General features: G+C 37.0%; 2 protein-coding genes across 3 annotated transcripts in view; one reads left to right on the top strand and one right to left on the bottom strand.

Annotated features, from left to right (window-relative positions):
• LOC111345445 (uncharacterized) overlaps window positions 1-13,541 on the top strand; it is a 102,924-nt gene that overhangs the window by 9,542 nt on the left and 79,841 nt on the right. The gene's annotated exons all lie outside the window — the stretch shown is intronic.
• LOC148731392 (target of rapamycin complex 2 subunit MAPKAP1-like) lies at window positions 3,674-12,073 on the bottom strand. Of its 2 annotated transcripts, XM_088761166.1 has the most exons (8): window positions 11,864-12,073; window positions 10,369-10,474; window positions 8,990-9,043; window positions 8,501-8,537; window positions 6,547-6,654; window positions 6,065-6,138; window positions 4,893-5,440; window positions 3,674-3,814 (listed from the first exon to the last, which is right to left on the bottom strand). In XM_088761166.1, the coding sequence occupies exons 2-7, from the start codon at window positions 10,405-10,407 to the stop codon at window positions 5,315-5,317; spliced, it is 438 nt and encodes a 145-aa protein (XP_088617292.1). In that variant the 5' UTR covers window positions 10,408-10,474; window positions 11,864-12,073; the 3' UTR covers window positions 3,674-3,814; window positions 4,893-5,314. The 2 variants fall into 2 exon arrangements, with proteins under 2 accessions (XP_088617292.1, XP_088617293.1); XM_088761167.1 differs by lacking the exons at window positions 8,990-9,043; window positions 11,864-12,073.

Below are 13,541 nucleotides of genomic sequence, written 5' to 3'. Positions count from 1 at the left end.
TTTCAGTCAATCTACCATTACTACTGAAACGGCTTCTTTGTAATTAAAATAAAAGGCGATAGGAACTTAACTTGACAAAAAAAAAAAAAAAAAATTTACATTATACGCAAATTAACGATCTCTCAGCTGCACAAGATGTTGCTTCCACGCATTAGAAAACTTCAGAACGGCCGTCAATTTGAAATTCTTGCTGGATTGGTTGCTCGACGAACAACATTTGTGGGGGTTTTTTTTCGGTGAACTTAAAGGGCAACTATTTGGCCTTAATGCTGCCAAGTTTTGATTCGAGGGAAAGTATTTAAGTGTTATTTTCGAGCGATTTTGGCGAGCATGTGTCAACAGAAGTTTCCCACCTTCCCGTATCTTGTGTACGTGACTCGGTGGTGATTTGGGCGTCAAGCTAAAACACATCAAAACGGCCTCAAATCGCGAAGAGAACAACACAGACCACTCTCTATGAAGGTAAGACCGTATTTCTTTGATTATTTCACACAACGTTACATTTACGGAGCTCAAAAGCAAGTCCAACTAAACCACTATACAAACTCTTTAATAATCCATCGTGAAAGAGCCTGTGACAGAGCTTGGGCCACCTGTGATTTAACAAATAGAGAAGCTTTGACTGTGCTCCGTTCTGTAGTAAAGCACCTAAGAAGCGGCTAGAGCACGAAAGAAGTGTAGGAAGAAACACGAGATGTAGTTGAGTGTTTCTCTCCACTTCTTGAGTGCTCTAGCCGCTTCTTAAGTGCTTTACTACAAAACAGAACACAGTCAAGGCTTCTCTACTTGTTTTATAATAAATAATCCGTTAAATTCCCCACACATTACTTGCAGTTTCCAAACAAACTTTATTTTCAAAGCGAACAACAGTATCGTCCGCATGCTCTATACTCTGACAGAGCACGCTTACAATAAGCCAATAAGAATCCTTGTTAGAATAGACAAAGTAATTTGATTGGATGAACAAGACCAAAGCTGTCAAAATGTCAAACCATCAAAAGCTATCAAGAAGAATCGCAGATCTTACTTAATAATTCGAATGCATAAAAATGCATTTTCTGCGTACTAAAACCAGTATCTTTAGTAACATGATTACTGAAATCCGGCCGAATTTTGGCCCATGAAAACCTGGACGTTATCAACGTGACAATTTGAAAATAAAGCTTGTGATTGGAACTGGATATTCTGCTGCGCTGCGTTGTTCTGTGAATAAACAACGGTCAAATTTACAGCAGCGGGAGGATTTTTTGAACTGGCGGCTGCATTATATACCTATCAATTTTTTCTCAGATATAAGCGTGAGATTTTTATCCTGGGAGTGCTGGGATTTTTGAAGACGACACGATCATTTCCGAAGATTCCCAAGGAAGTCCGAAGTCTTCCGAAGACGTCCAAAGTCTACCGAAGGCAGAGTGAGAGTGAGAGATCGTGAAGAAAGTATTGTCATTGATTCATTTTATATGTGGTTTTTGTTCCTTGCGTGGGTCTGAGTTAACATATTTTTGGAAACTGTGTCAAGCAAGATGGCAACGACTCACCTTTCAATCAGGCGTGAGAAATTGGCCTGCAGGCGTGAGTAGGCGTGAGAACGAAGTTTTCAACCCGCAGGCGTGAGACTCACGCCTAAGGCGTGAGAGTTGGCAGGTATAGGGCCATCAGAGGAACTTGGCTGCGATGGTCTTCCATTCAATGCACTAGAGAGGATATCTGAACAAGCCCTTAGCTGTTCACTGGATAGACGAGGGTTGTAATTCCTCAGGCTAGCCTCACTGCGATGACCAGAGACCGCCGTTATGTGCCGCGATGGAACTTGCGCTTTGGACCACTGCGTGATTGCAGTGGCTCTGACGCTATGGTTCGTGTAGATTCTTAAAAGAGATGCTAGTTCTTGAGTGCTCTAGCCGCTTCCCTAGAGCAAAATTTGGGATTTGGTCCGCCATGTTACAAATTGGCAGATGGCGTGACAGCTTCAACTCCATGTTCTATACTCTGATAGAGCACGCACTTTCAACTAATGACACCACGCGTTATATCCGAACTTTATTATAATATATAATACAAGGCTACAAAGTATACATGTTCTGATAGATAAAGTTAAAAGTAGACTTACACCGACGCACTTAACAGATCTATTCCAATTAAACTGTGAACAAGAAAGAAAATATGATTTAAGAAACCGTGACTTCAGGCGGGTGCGTTATCGCACTGTCACTCATGGCAAGCATTCGATCAGCTATTTGGAGCCATCACTCTGGGAGAAGCCAACCGAAAAGGAAAGGACAATCAATTAGAATTCAGAGCGATGATACGAAAGAAAGATTTATCAGCTGATGTCAATGGATGTGGAACAAATTGTTAGCTCTGCACAACTTGAGTATAAATGTCCTAAAATAATGTTAATAGTTTTGATTGTAAATAGTATTGTAGCAAATTTAAGAGATTTGTTAAGATCTAAATAGTAGTTATGAGTGCATCTATTCTTAGGGATCATACTCGAATTAATTATTATTAATTAGCTAATATTGTAAGAAATAGACAACCTTTTTGAGAGACATGTTTCGGCATGCTTATGAAATCTTCAATCAATGAGTAAGTGAACGTGATTAATTATATAACAGACAAGTAGATGAACATTCATCTACCTGTCTGTTATATACTCACGTTCTGTTACTCATTGATTGAAGATGGCATAAGCATGCCGAAACATGTCTCTCAAAAAAGTTGTCTATATCTTAAAATATTTATCATACTTGCTACTACTACGACCTTATGGAATTAATTAATACTTTATTCAATACTTTAATCAGTATTAATTGATGATCATTTCATCAATATTTTATTATTTAATCAATATTTTTATCAAATTTGCAACGTACTGTATGTGTTAGAGTGTCTCCTATCAGTGCCTTGGCGTTGGAACCACTGGACACAGAAATAAAGGTTATGTGTGTATGTATGTATTAACCTGGTTGAGTGTTTTGAACCTGTTTTTTTTTTTTTTTCTATGCTTTACAGAAGCGAAGGTGACTGAGATACATGGCGAATACAAAGATTTTTATTTTTTAGTGTGGGCACTTATTTGAGGAAATACAGTATAATTTTTATTGATCGGTCATTTAATAGTGTGAGTAAGCTTCAGTAGTTCTTGTTACAATGGCTATGATCTTAAAGATCTTCTTTTGTAAAATTTCTTTCTTTTGAAGACAAGTATTCTGATCTTTTCCCACTCATGTTGGACTTGATAATGTGATTGACGTGTTCCACTTTTTCTCCTGGCAAAACAAACAAACAAACAAATATAAACAACAACAACAAAATTAATGTTGAAAAAACATTTTTTGTACATCAGGGAAAATTGTTGCCCAATCATTGAACCCTTCGATGCCTTAGGCTGACTAAAATATAATTTCTCCCTACAATATCAACCCTGAATTAAACAGTAAGGTATTGAGAATAAAGGAAATGATCACCAACAATACAGAGGCTCTTGATTGTCAATATGGAGAATATGCATACTGATGTCCACAAAAAAAAAAAAAACTGGTAGGCTAGCAAATAATAATCAGCTTACTACCAAAAATTGACTGTCTCAAATGCTCTTTGCTGTGAAAAATGCTGTTTGTTGTGATAAATTACTGTATGCAAAGAGAAAGACAGAAAATTTCTCAACTGCATCATCAGCATTAGTTTCAAAGTCGTAGTGTTTAAACTCGTGTGCATTTTGACTGAAGTAAACTATTCTGAACACAGATTTTCCATTGTTCTTCACTTCATTTAGGTCACAAGCAACCACATTTTCCATATCTATTGAAGTCTTAACAAAAGGTGATTTTACAAGTTAGTATCAAAAGGTAGAGGTAACAGGACAAATCAGATAAGAAAAAGTTAACATTGTACTGAGGGGGACATTGGGGTTTGCAGTGTTGGGGTGCTGACTCCTCTTTTTTTTTAATGGAGTATTGTGGTGTAGAACAACTTGCATTCTGGTGTTGTAGTGATCTCAAAATTTACGGTATATGATGTTTGTAATTTCAAATCAACATTTTTTGGTGAAATAAACCATTCCCAGTGTCGCAGTTTATTCTTTAATAGATTTTGAAAACCTGACCACAGTTAGTTTTTGAACAAATTATGCCATACATTTGAGTTAAACTTTAATTAACATTAGCCAACTAACCCCAGGCCATGTTTGTTAATATTTCACTTGACTTATGGACCTCTACAACACACAGTATCAGCCAGCCAAAGACCGGCACATGGCAAAGATGAGTGAAACCAGACCAGATAAATCCTGAGGCTTCAACTATATCATGGTGTCGGTGTGTGTTGATAAAATTTCTTGCAGTGATGCAGTGTTTATTCTATTTTGTTTGCAATGTTGTGATATTCAGAACACTCCATGTTCCCCTCTGTACTTGAGGCAACAGCTCATGCAGCCAGAGCTTATCTTGGTAGCATGAATTGACTTTAAGAGTTGTATTCCCCCCCCTGCATCCCCTCCTTAGATTGGGATGCCAGTCCACCTCAAGGTTTCCCTGCAGCATTTGATCTGAGGCTTCCCTGATAATTAATCCCAGTATCCATTCACGCTCTATTCTCATGACTTGTCTGTGTTGGTCACTCATGGGTGAGGCACAAAGGGTAGCTAAGGACCTGTCTACCTGTGGGGTGAGCCAGAAAGGGTAGCTAAGGACCTGTCTAACTGTGGAGTGAGGCAGAAAGGGTAGCTAAGGACCTGTTTACCTGTGGGTGAGGCAGAAAGGGTAGCTCAGGACCTGTCTAACTGGCAAAATGCAGTCAAGTAGAAAACTGCATATTTTTCTTGTTTTGCAGCCATGATCAAAATATTCTCTCCAAATTTGAACAGATGTACTGTCAGTGATATTACTTACAAATTTTTGTTTTCCCCAAAACTCTTTTGCTGACTTGGGTTGAAGTACTGGGTCAATTTCTATCTTGTCAAGAGAAACTCCTGGAGGGCAACAGAGAAAGTGATCAATAAAGAAGTTAAATGAAATACAAAAGGAAAAAAAATTGGAATAAAACAGGAAAAAGTGAGATGAGGTGGTACTGGTGGGGAGAGCATTCCTCCCACTCTGTAGAGAGGGGAGGGGGAGTGTAACATTCAATACTTGTTTAAATATGTTTGAGTTTAGAAAGGGTTTAGAACTGAGATACACTAAGGAGGGGCTTGGAAATTAAGCAGACTTTGAACTTGACATGATTTGCAATATTTGCTGCTGAGATTGCATTTATTGTGTCAATTTCACATGCTATTGAATATTGATTGAATTCTCTTGACCAATCAGATTTTTTATAGTAAGATGTATTGGCTGAAAGTCAGTGATGAAAGGGCAACAAAATAAATATCTGCGAATGACTTAAGGAGCTGTATCTCTGTCACAGTCCTCAGCTTTTGCAGCATGCTGACCCTGTATGACTGAGGAGTAAATAATTTTTTTTTTCACTAAACAAGAGTGTATGTTAAGCAACAAACCAAGACAACATCTGCAATAATAGAAATATTGGGCAGTCAGAAGGGCAATGCAAAGGAAAACATTAAAAAAAAAAATTATACTTTTATTCAGAATTTTTCTATTATGGCTGTAATGGTGTCACATCTTAACTTCAGCATAATCTAATTTATGTGAGCAGCATTGAGTCCCAAATGAAAACTTAAAGAAGTTGCCCTCAAGGTTGTTCATGTACACTGAGACCAAGAAAAACAAAGTTTTTAGATGTAATTGCAGAGCTATTGTCCTGTCCCTCAGATTATTTTGTTTTGTCATAATTATGTCCTCACTGCCATAACTGTTGTGGTTTGCTTAAACCTTTGACCCTAACCGTGACCAGCATTGAATTTCTCCTTAAATAATTATCACCCCTGAATCACACAGTGAGGTCAGGAGAATAAAGCAAGTGATCACCAACACAATAAACTCTGATTGTTTGACAAATTCTCTTTGTCAGCACTTTAGGAAATGTAGAGAGAACAGTATGGAGAATATACATACTGATGTTAGGGTGTAAAGAGTTAAGGTCCCTAATTATGTGTTACACTTACCCTGTATGTATAATAAGTGTAAGCTTGGAACCGAATATCAGGCTCTTCCCTTTCTTCATCATGATTCCGTTTTCCTACAATTATATCAACAAAAAAGCCAAATTGCAAGTCAATCTCCAATCAACATACTTGTATTTTTTATTTCAGACCCAATCATTTGACCCAACTTGGCTATATTATTTAGTATTATTTTCACAATTTAATGTCAAAATAGGAATACCGTCTGTTTTATTTCATATTTATCTTTTTGGTCCAGTATCCCAGTTTGTTCAAAAGTGTTGGTATTAAACAAAAAAAAAACAATGTGACTCAGAAGCCTAAAAAAAGAGCAGTTTGCAAACTGATTACACTCAGTCTGCTGTGAGCCAAGCAGACAGCAAGAACCAACAGTGATGCCAAAATGGATGTACAAAAAGAAGTTACTGCGAAAAGACAGCACATATAAACTTAAGTGTAAAGTGGGCTAATTAAAATCTACTTACGGCCAAGTCTGACGAGACAGAATTCCATTGTTCCCATGCTTTCTAGGGTTGCATCGAGACTAATGGGAACCCCTGGCTCTGACTGTTTTTCCAAGACATATTCCTTGGCTATGTCGAGTTAAAAAAGAAAGGATATTAAAGAACTCAGCATCAAACAACACTTATTGTAAAGAATCTGCCAAAAAGAGCAGTGAATCTTCTTGAAGATTGTTTCTCTATACAAGGTATTTAATGCTTTACTCTGTCACTAAGCCACAAGGGCTTGTAAGACGGGACCTCCATTTATTATCCCTACCCGAGAAGACTAGAAAGTCTAACCATTTGCAGATATTATTACTAAGGCAGCACTTTCTTCTCAGTTATTTTAAGACCCTGAGTGTTGGTCCAGCGGGATTTGAACTCACGACCTCCCGCACAACAGTCCGGCGCTCTACCAATTAAGCCAACCGAGAGGCGGTTAATAATTTAATTTAACATTTTTAATAAAACAATTATTCTACTCACACTTGTTTGATATGAGATGATTATAGCCAATGAGGTGCTAAGCGCCTCGTTGGCTATCTATCATCTCGAATCCAATGCACGCTTTTGGAATAATTGTTAATTAATCTTTAATTCTGCTATGAACCCATCAATTCCCATGAGTGACCAAGACAGAATTTCTCCTTAAAATATCAATACAATATCAAACGTATATGTGCACGATCCTTCGCAGTAAAGCACTATTTGAGCAATAGTGAAAATCAGACCTGAAAAGAATTTCAGGCCTGTACGGGATTCGAACCACTGACCTCTGCGATACTAGTGCAGCGCTCTACTAATTGAGCTAACAAGCCAACTGGGAGCAGGCCATCAAATTAATTCGAAATAAACCCGTAGATGATAAATCAAACAACAACAAACATATGAAACATATGTATGAACTGCGGTTATGAAACGTATATGTGCACGATCCTTCGCAGTACTATTTAAGCAATAGTGAAAATCAGACCTGAAAAAAATTTCAGGCCTGTACGGGATTCGAACCACTGACCTCTGCGATACTAGTGCAGCGCTCTACCATTTGAGCTAACAAACCAACTGGGAGCAGGCCATCAAATTAATTCGAAATAAACCCGTAGATGATAAATCAAACAACAACAAACATATGAAACATATGTATGAACTGCGGTTATGAAACGTATATGTGCACGATCCTTCGCAGTAAAGCACTATTTGAGCAATAGTGAAAATCAGACCTGAAAAAAATTTCAGGCCTGACTACTGCGAAGGATCGTGCACATATACGTTTCATAACCGCAGTTCATACATATGTTTCATATGTTTGTTGTTGTTTAATACAATATCAAGCAGGCAAGTGTTGCGAACAACATTAAGAAAAATATGCTATCAGTTGATGCAACACCAAATTCTCCAAACTAACATTTCAAGATAATTTGGATATATCAACAAAGTTGAAGTGGTAAATTGGCCACCGTAACGATTACGAAAGCTGATGTTTCGAGCATTAGCCGTTCATCGGAGCGAATAGAGGAATTGTGGGTTGTGTGTGCTTTTAAAGGCAGAGAATGGAGCTACGTAAAGTAGCTACGTTACAAATGTAGCTCCATTCTCTGCCTTTAAAAGCACACACAACCCACAATTCCTCTATTCGCTCCGACGAAGGGCTAACACTTGAAACGTCAGCTTTTGTAATCGTTAAGGTGGCCAATTTACCACTTCAACTTTGTTGATATATCCAAATTAACTCGTTACTCCCACCGACGCAGCCCCAAACAGTTTCTTTCAAAACTATCAGCCTTTTAACATTACAAGAATTCTATGGCAGACAGTGAGGAGAATTACTAAATAAATCAGGTCTTGGGAGTGAAAGGGTTACAAAAAAGTACAATATTTTTTTTTTTTTTTAGTTAAAAAATTTACCACTAATTGTGTATGTTTTTTCTTTCCATACCTGAGACTGCGACAATCACTGGCATGGCTCTTTCCTCCTGCAGAATCAAGCATAAAATCAAATATCAAGTCAGTTCTGGCAATGATCACTCATTTCTTGACTCAGTTCAAACCCCAACTTATCTCAGGTGACACTTAACACTGAGGACCCATCAGATCATGGCCATAAAATCTTAGTGAACCAGTGAATGTACAGATTCTTTTAACCCACACAAGTGATAAACATGTAGTTTATCCCGATAATATTCATGCATTATTCAACAAACAGTTAAAGATATTATCGAAACTTATCAGGTAGAGGTTGTTATCTTGATCAAACATCAAATTCCCCTAACCAATTTACAAGGAAATGTGAAGCAGCTAGAGAGGAAAATTAATAATCCTCAGTTAGGAATTGAATGGTTAATAAACTAGTTACTTTATATCAAACTGTTAAATATGCTTCAGTCTTCACTGCATAATATAAACTGAGGTTATTGACCATGAATACCTCTGGTAGCATTGTTAAAAATATCTTGAGTTTTTTTGTACTTCCTTGGAAAGTCTAGGGGGGGAAAGACTTCTGTGAGGTATAATCAAACTTATCATTACAAATGTTTGTTAAACTTTTCTGGTACACTCTTTTTTTTTTAAAATTGCTTCTACACAGTACTGTAATGATTTGCTTTTAAAATGATTGGCAAAATTACCATAAGATCAACAGTAATTCAGAACCAATTTGCGCATTTAAGTAAACTCCTATCCCTCCCCGAAAAAAAAAGCCACTGACATCCACATCATTCTCCACAGAAATGGTCATGTAGCGTTTATGGCGACCAAAATCTAAATTCTAAAGTTCAAGGGCGTGTCGCTCCAAAACGAGGTTAACGAGGTGTTTGGGACTATTTTACTGATCGAAATGACAACCCAAAGTTGACTGCACGAATCTTTATTCTTGAAAGGCAATCGACCATGAGCCACAATCAATGACGAAAATAACGATTATTCTGACCGTCAATCAATCAATCGAACGATGGATCGTAAAATAAAACAACAATACAACGAAGTTCTATCAATCTAACGAAAAGCTGCGGAATACATGATCAAAGAATCGCATGTTAAATACTGGGCTCTAAAGTCTATAACGAGATTAACAATACAAGTGAAACAGAACAAAAGTTTGGAAACAAATTAAAAGAGTTTTGATGAATGATAAACAGCCCATTGTTCTATCTAAATGATGGGTGTTCACTGACTATATAATATATAGGTATATCTACAGTGTTTCGAAGAAATAAAGTTGCACTGTCATTAGATTAACAAGCATTTTCTGCTTGTTTACTTGTTTGTCTTCTGGATGCATAACAAAGCACTTGACCTGGGGCCCATTTCTTGAAAGTCCTGCCAACTGGTAACTTAATGGGCCCAAAGCTATGTTTTAAAATTAAAATTTGAAGTATAGGAAAGCAGGTTCTAGCTGGCACACAAACCAGTCCTTTTAGTTTCTCTAGTTGATAGTTTTATTGTATCATTTTCAAAACTTTTGAAATCCCCATCTTGAATGAAAACAGAACAGTTTTACAGGCCCATAAAGTTACCGGGACTTTGAGAAACAGGCCTGTGGTGTATGTGGTTGATTCTTGTAAGCATGCGCACGTATGTGCATTATTCATTCCATGTACTTTTGAAATAAAAACTGGATACACGACAAGGCCTCTCAGGTCTGTCAGGAAACAGTTTGTTTTGTTTTCCCTGAACTCTCTTTTTCTTCCCCTTGACTTAATTCTTCTTGGGAGACATTGAGACTTGCAGGAAAATGTAAAACACCTTTTCTAATTGACAGTTTCCCTCTGAGCACACATGAAGCTTAATTAATATATATTTTCAAACCTGTTCTTCATAATCCTCTCTTCCTGACCATTTTTTCATATACTTGTTTCATCTTTGCATTCATACTGTCTACTTTGACTCTTGAAAAGCCATGCTGGGGCTCATTCTTGAAAAAGCAAATCAGAAGTTAATCATAATAGTTTAATATTTATGTAGTAATTTTCAGACTGATTCAGAAGTTAAAGTTTTGTACATAGAATAAGAAAGATGGTAAGTTCTAAGCTGGGTAAAGAAATAGTGTGAGAACCTTTTCATCTCGTCACAAGCGTGTGACAGAGGGAAATTCTGAGCAAGTCCCATTAAGAAGTAGTTTTGGTTTTCAATTGACTGTAATGCTTGTAATGTGCGAAGTGAATTCCCAGTTTTCTGGGAATTCCTTGGAATTCCTTGGAATTCTCAAAAACTCCCAACTATGGAAATAAGCTCTGATTTGAAAAGCTTGGAATTACTAGGAATTTCTGGGAAAGGAAGGTCTCAGTTTTGTGAGGACTTGGAATTCCTAGCAATTCCTAGGAATTCTCAAACATTCCTAACTATGCAAATAAGCTCTGGTTTGAAAAGCTTGGAATTACTAAGAACTTCTGGGAAGGGAATGTTCCAGTTTTGTGAGGACTTGGAATTCTTAGGAGTTCCTAGGAGTTCTCAGCTATGCAAACTACCTTTAAGTTAACAAGGGTGGAATTCTTGGGAATTTCTGGGTATTGAATTTGAGGCAAATTAAATAACCCTGAAATCCAAATAATTCCAAGAACTTCTAATACCTTGAATGTGAAGGTTTTTAGATAAGGAGTAATTTTAGAGGCTTAAAAATTTGGTTCAATAAAAGATGTGCTAAACAGAATGTACAAAGAGATGTAAATACCTGAACAATTTGTTTATCATGGAATTTATTATATAAAGTAAGTTTTAGTAAATCCTAACATTAACATGCATTTTTTCATAAAGCAGCGGTCAATTATATTAAGTACAAATTGTCCATTTAAATCCAATGCACTCATACCACAGATTTGCTTTCTAACCTGAAAGGCTTCTTGGATTCCATAATCATAAAAAGTTTTTATTGCGATGCAAAATGACTCTCATGACCGCAGATGTGCCAAAATCATAAAACATAAACATAATCATAAGCAGGGGTCAATGCTTCGGAATGCGCACATTCGTTTGTGGGCAAGAATTCTAACATACTCTAATCGCTTTCTTCTCTTGTACAAATGTTTCTTCGTTATGAGACGCACTTGACTGTTGGCACCGCTAATTTAAGCTCAGTGGATTAGCGTCAAAGATCTAGACTTAAAGGAATCGAGATGGCCGCGTTGAACGGTGTCGATGAATGCTTGTTATTGTCCAGCTTCGTTGATTTGGGTATTGGTACACTATGATCATCTAGGTAGCTCTTATACTTCATAAGGTGGTATCCATCGGTTATAATAATGAGGGTAAAACACGTTTGTAATCACATTCAAAGAACTTGTGATTGCCTTGTGTTGTTTCTCACCTTTGCCGTGAACACAACTCAAGTCAGGGTTTCGAGTCTTTGTTTCCTCGACAGCTTTCGGCCACAAATCGTGCATTTGTAGTACGTTCGATTCTTCTCGATTATTTCTACATTGAGTGAGTTCATATCATTATTTATATCATCTTCAAACCATTGATCTATTAAATGAAACCATCGTCAACAAGCCGAACCCTGCACGTTCTCTTAAGAATGGCTGCCTGTAAGGATCGAGAATCGTCCGTCAGCGACCATTTTGGTGAATTGCTCATATTTTGCCCAACGATACCCTTTGGTAAACTGTTTTCAAAAATCAAGTTTAAAAGTTCCGACGAGTGTTAATTTTTCAGAAATTTGCGAAAATTTGAAAACGCGGTTTACGTGCGGTTTTCCGCCTGGCAAATTGTCCAAATTTCACTGCAAAACCCAAGCTTCGTTGAAGGCTTAAAATGAATTCAGTTAACACCAAACTTCACACGTTTTAAGAAAAAGTCTTCCCATTCATTTGTGTTATGTTCATATTTTCCGTACACAGCTATATTGTGATTTTTTTTTGTCCCTAAAGCAACACCCTCAAAAAGTGCTGTACACGGGGCGAAAAATAGGTAAAATTTAACGCGATAAAAGTATACTTGGTAAATAATTTTTTAGATTTTTAACCAGATGTTCGTAATTAAATGTCATTATTCAATACCTGAGTAAAATTTGGTGCTTTGAATCGGAACGCTTCCTTTTGAAAATACCACAAATGTTTGTGTCCTAAGCGAGCAAAGATATATGTTGTGTAAACAAACGCTGATCTAATTATTCCCTGCCAGGTAGAAAAAGGTTTTGAAATCAACTTTAATTTTGGAAATTTTTAGCTGTTATGCCACAAGATATTAGGTAAAAGGGAAATCATACATTCAGAGTTGCGTGAGAGCAAAGAGAATATAAAGTCAGTGTCGGAAATGTACATACGGTTGTTACATCGATCACCATTATGCAAATTACTACCTCAGCTGTAGGAAAACTATGATATCTCTTGCTCATTTTGTTGAATGACTCATTTAACCATTTTGATGAATTGCTCATATTTCGCCCAGAGAAACCTTTCAGTAAACCCTTTTCAAAAATCATGTTTTTAAGTTCCAGCGATTCTTAACTTTTCATAAATTTACGAAAATCTGAAAACGCGGTTTCAGGTTACCTGAGTTCAGGCTCCAAATGTCGCACAATCAAAAATTAACTGCGAAAACCAAGCTCCGCCCAAGGCTTAAAATGAAATCAATAGACAGAAAACTTCACACGTTGTAAGGAAAGCTATTCTTATTCAATTCTGATGAGTAAATTTTCTCGTGCACATCGATTTTGGGATTACTTAAGCCCTTGAAAGAACATCCTTACAGACCACGCAAAATGGCGTTGAAAAACGGGTGATATTTCGCGCGAAAAAGATGTAGCTGTTACCTGACACTTTGGATTTTTAACAATATGTTCGTCAAACATTGCTATTTCCATTCACTGTGCAATTTTTGATGCTCTGAATCGCATTGCTTCCTTTCGAAAATGTCAGAAGTGTTCGTGACCTGAGCGAGCAAAATGATAAGTGTGTAAACAAATAACTAGGTAATTTAACCATATTGAGTTGTTAAATATCCAAATTAAATTCGGTCTCCGTTGTAGTGACTTATAGCTTGTA

The sequence above is a fragment of the Stylophora pistillata genome, chromosome 5 (genome assembly GCF_964205215.1).
Source record: "Stylophora pistillata chromosome 5, jaStyPist1.2, whole genome shotgun sequence".
Classification (NCBI taxonomy): Eukaryota; Metazoa; Cnidaria; class Anthozoa; order Scleractinia; family Pocilloporidae; genus Stylophora; species Stylophora pistillata.
Note: the sequence above shows the minus strand (reverse complement) of the source record. Positions and strands in the feature narration are given on the sequence as shown.

Coding starts and splice junctions, on each gene's coding strand:
- LOC148731392 (XM_088761166.1), bottom strand. CDS start 10,407: ATGAAAAAATGGTCAGGAAGAGAGGATTATGAAGAACAG. Junction 6,655..8,500: donor AGTGATTGTCGCAGTCTCAG/GTATGGAAAGAA, acceptor AACTCGACATAG/CCAAGGAATATGTCTTGGAA. Junction 6,139..6,546: donor CTGTCTCGTCAGACTTGGCC/GTAAGTAGATTT, acceptor ATATAATTGTAG/GAAAACGGAATCATGATGAA.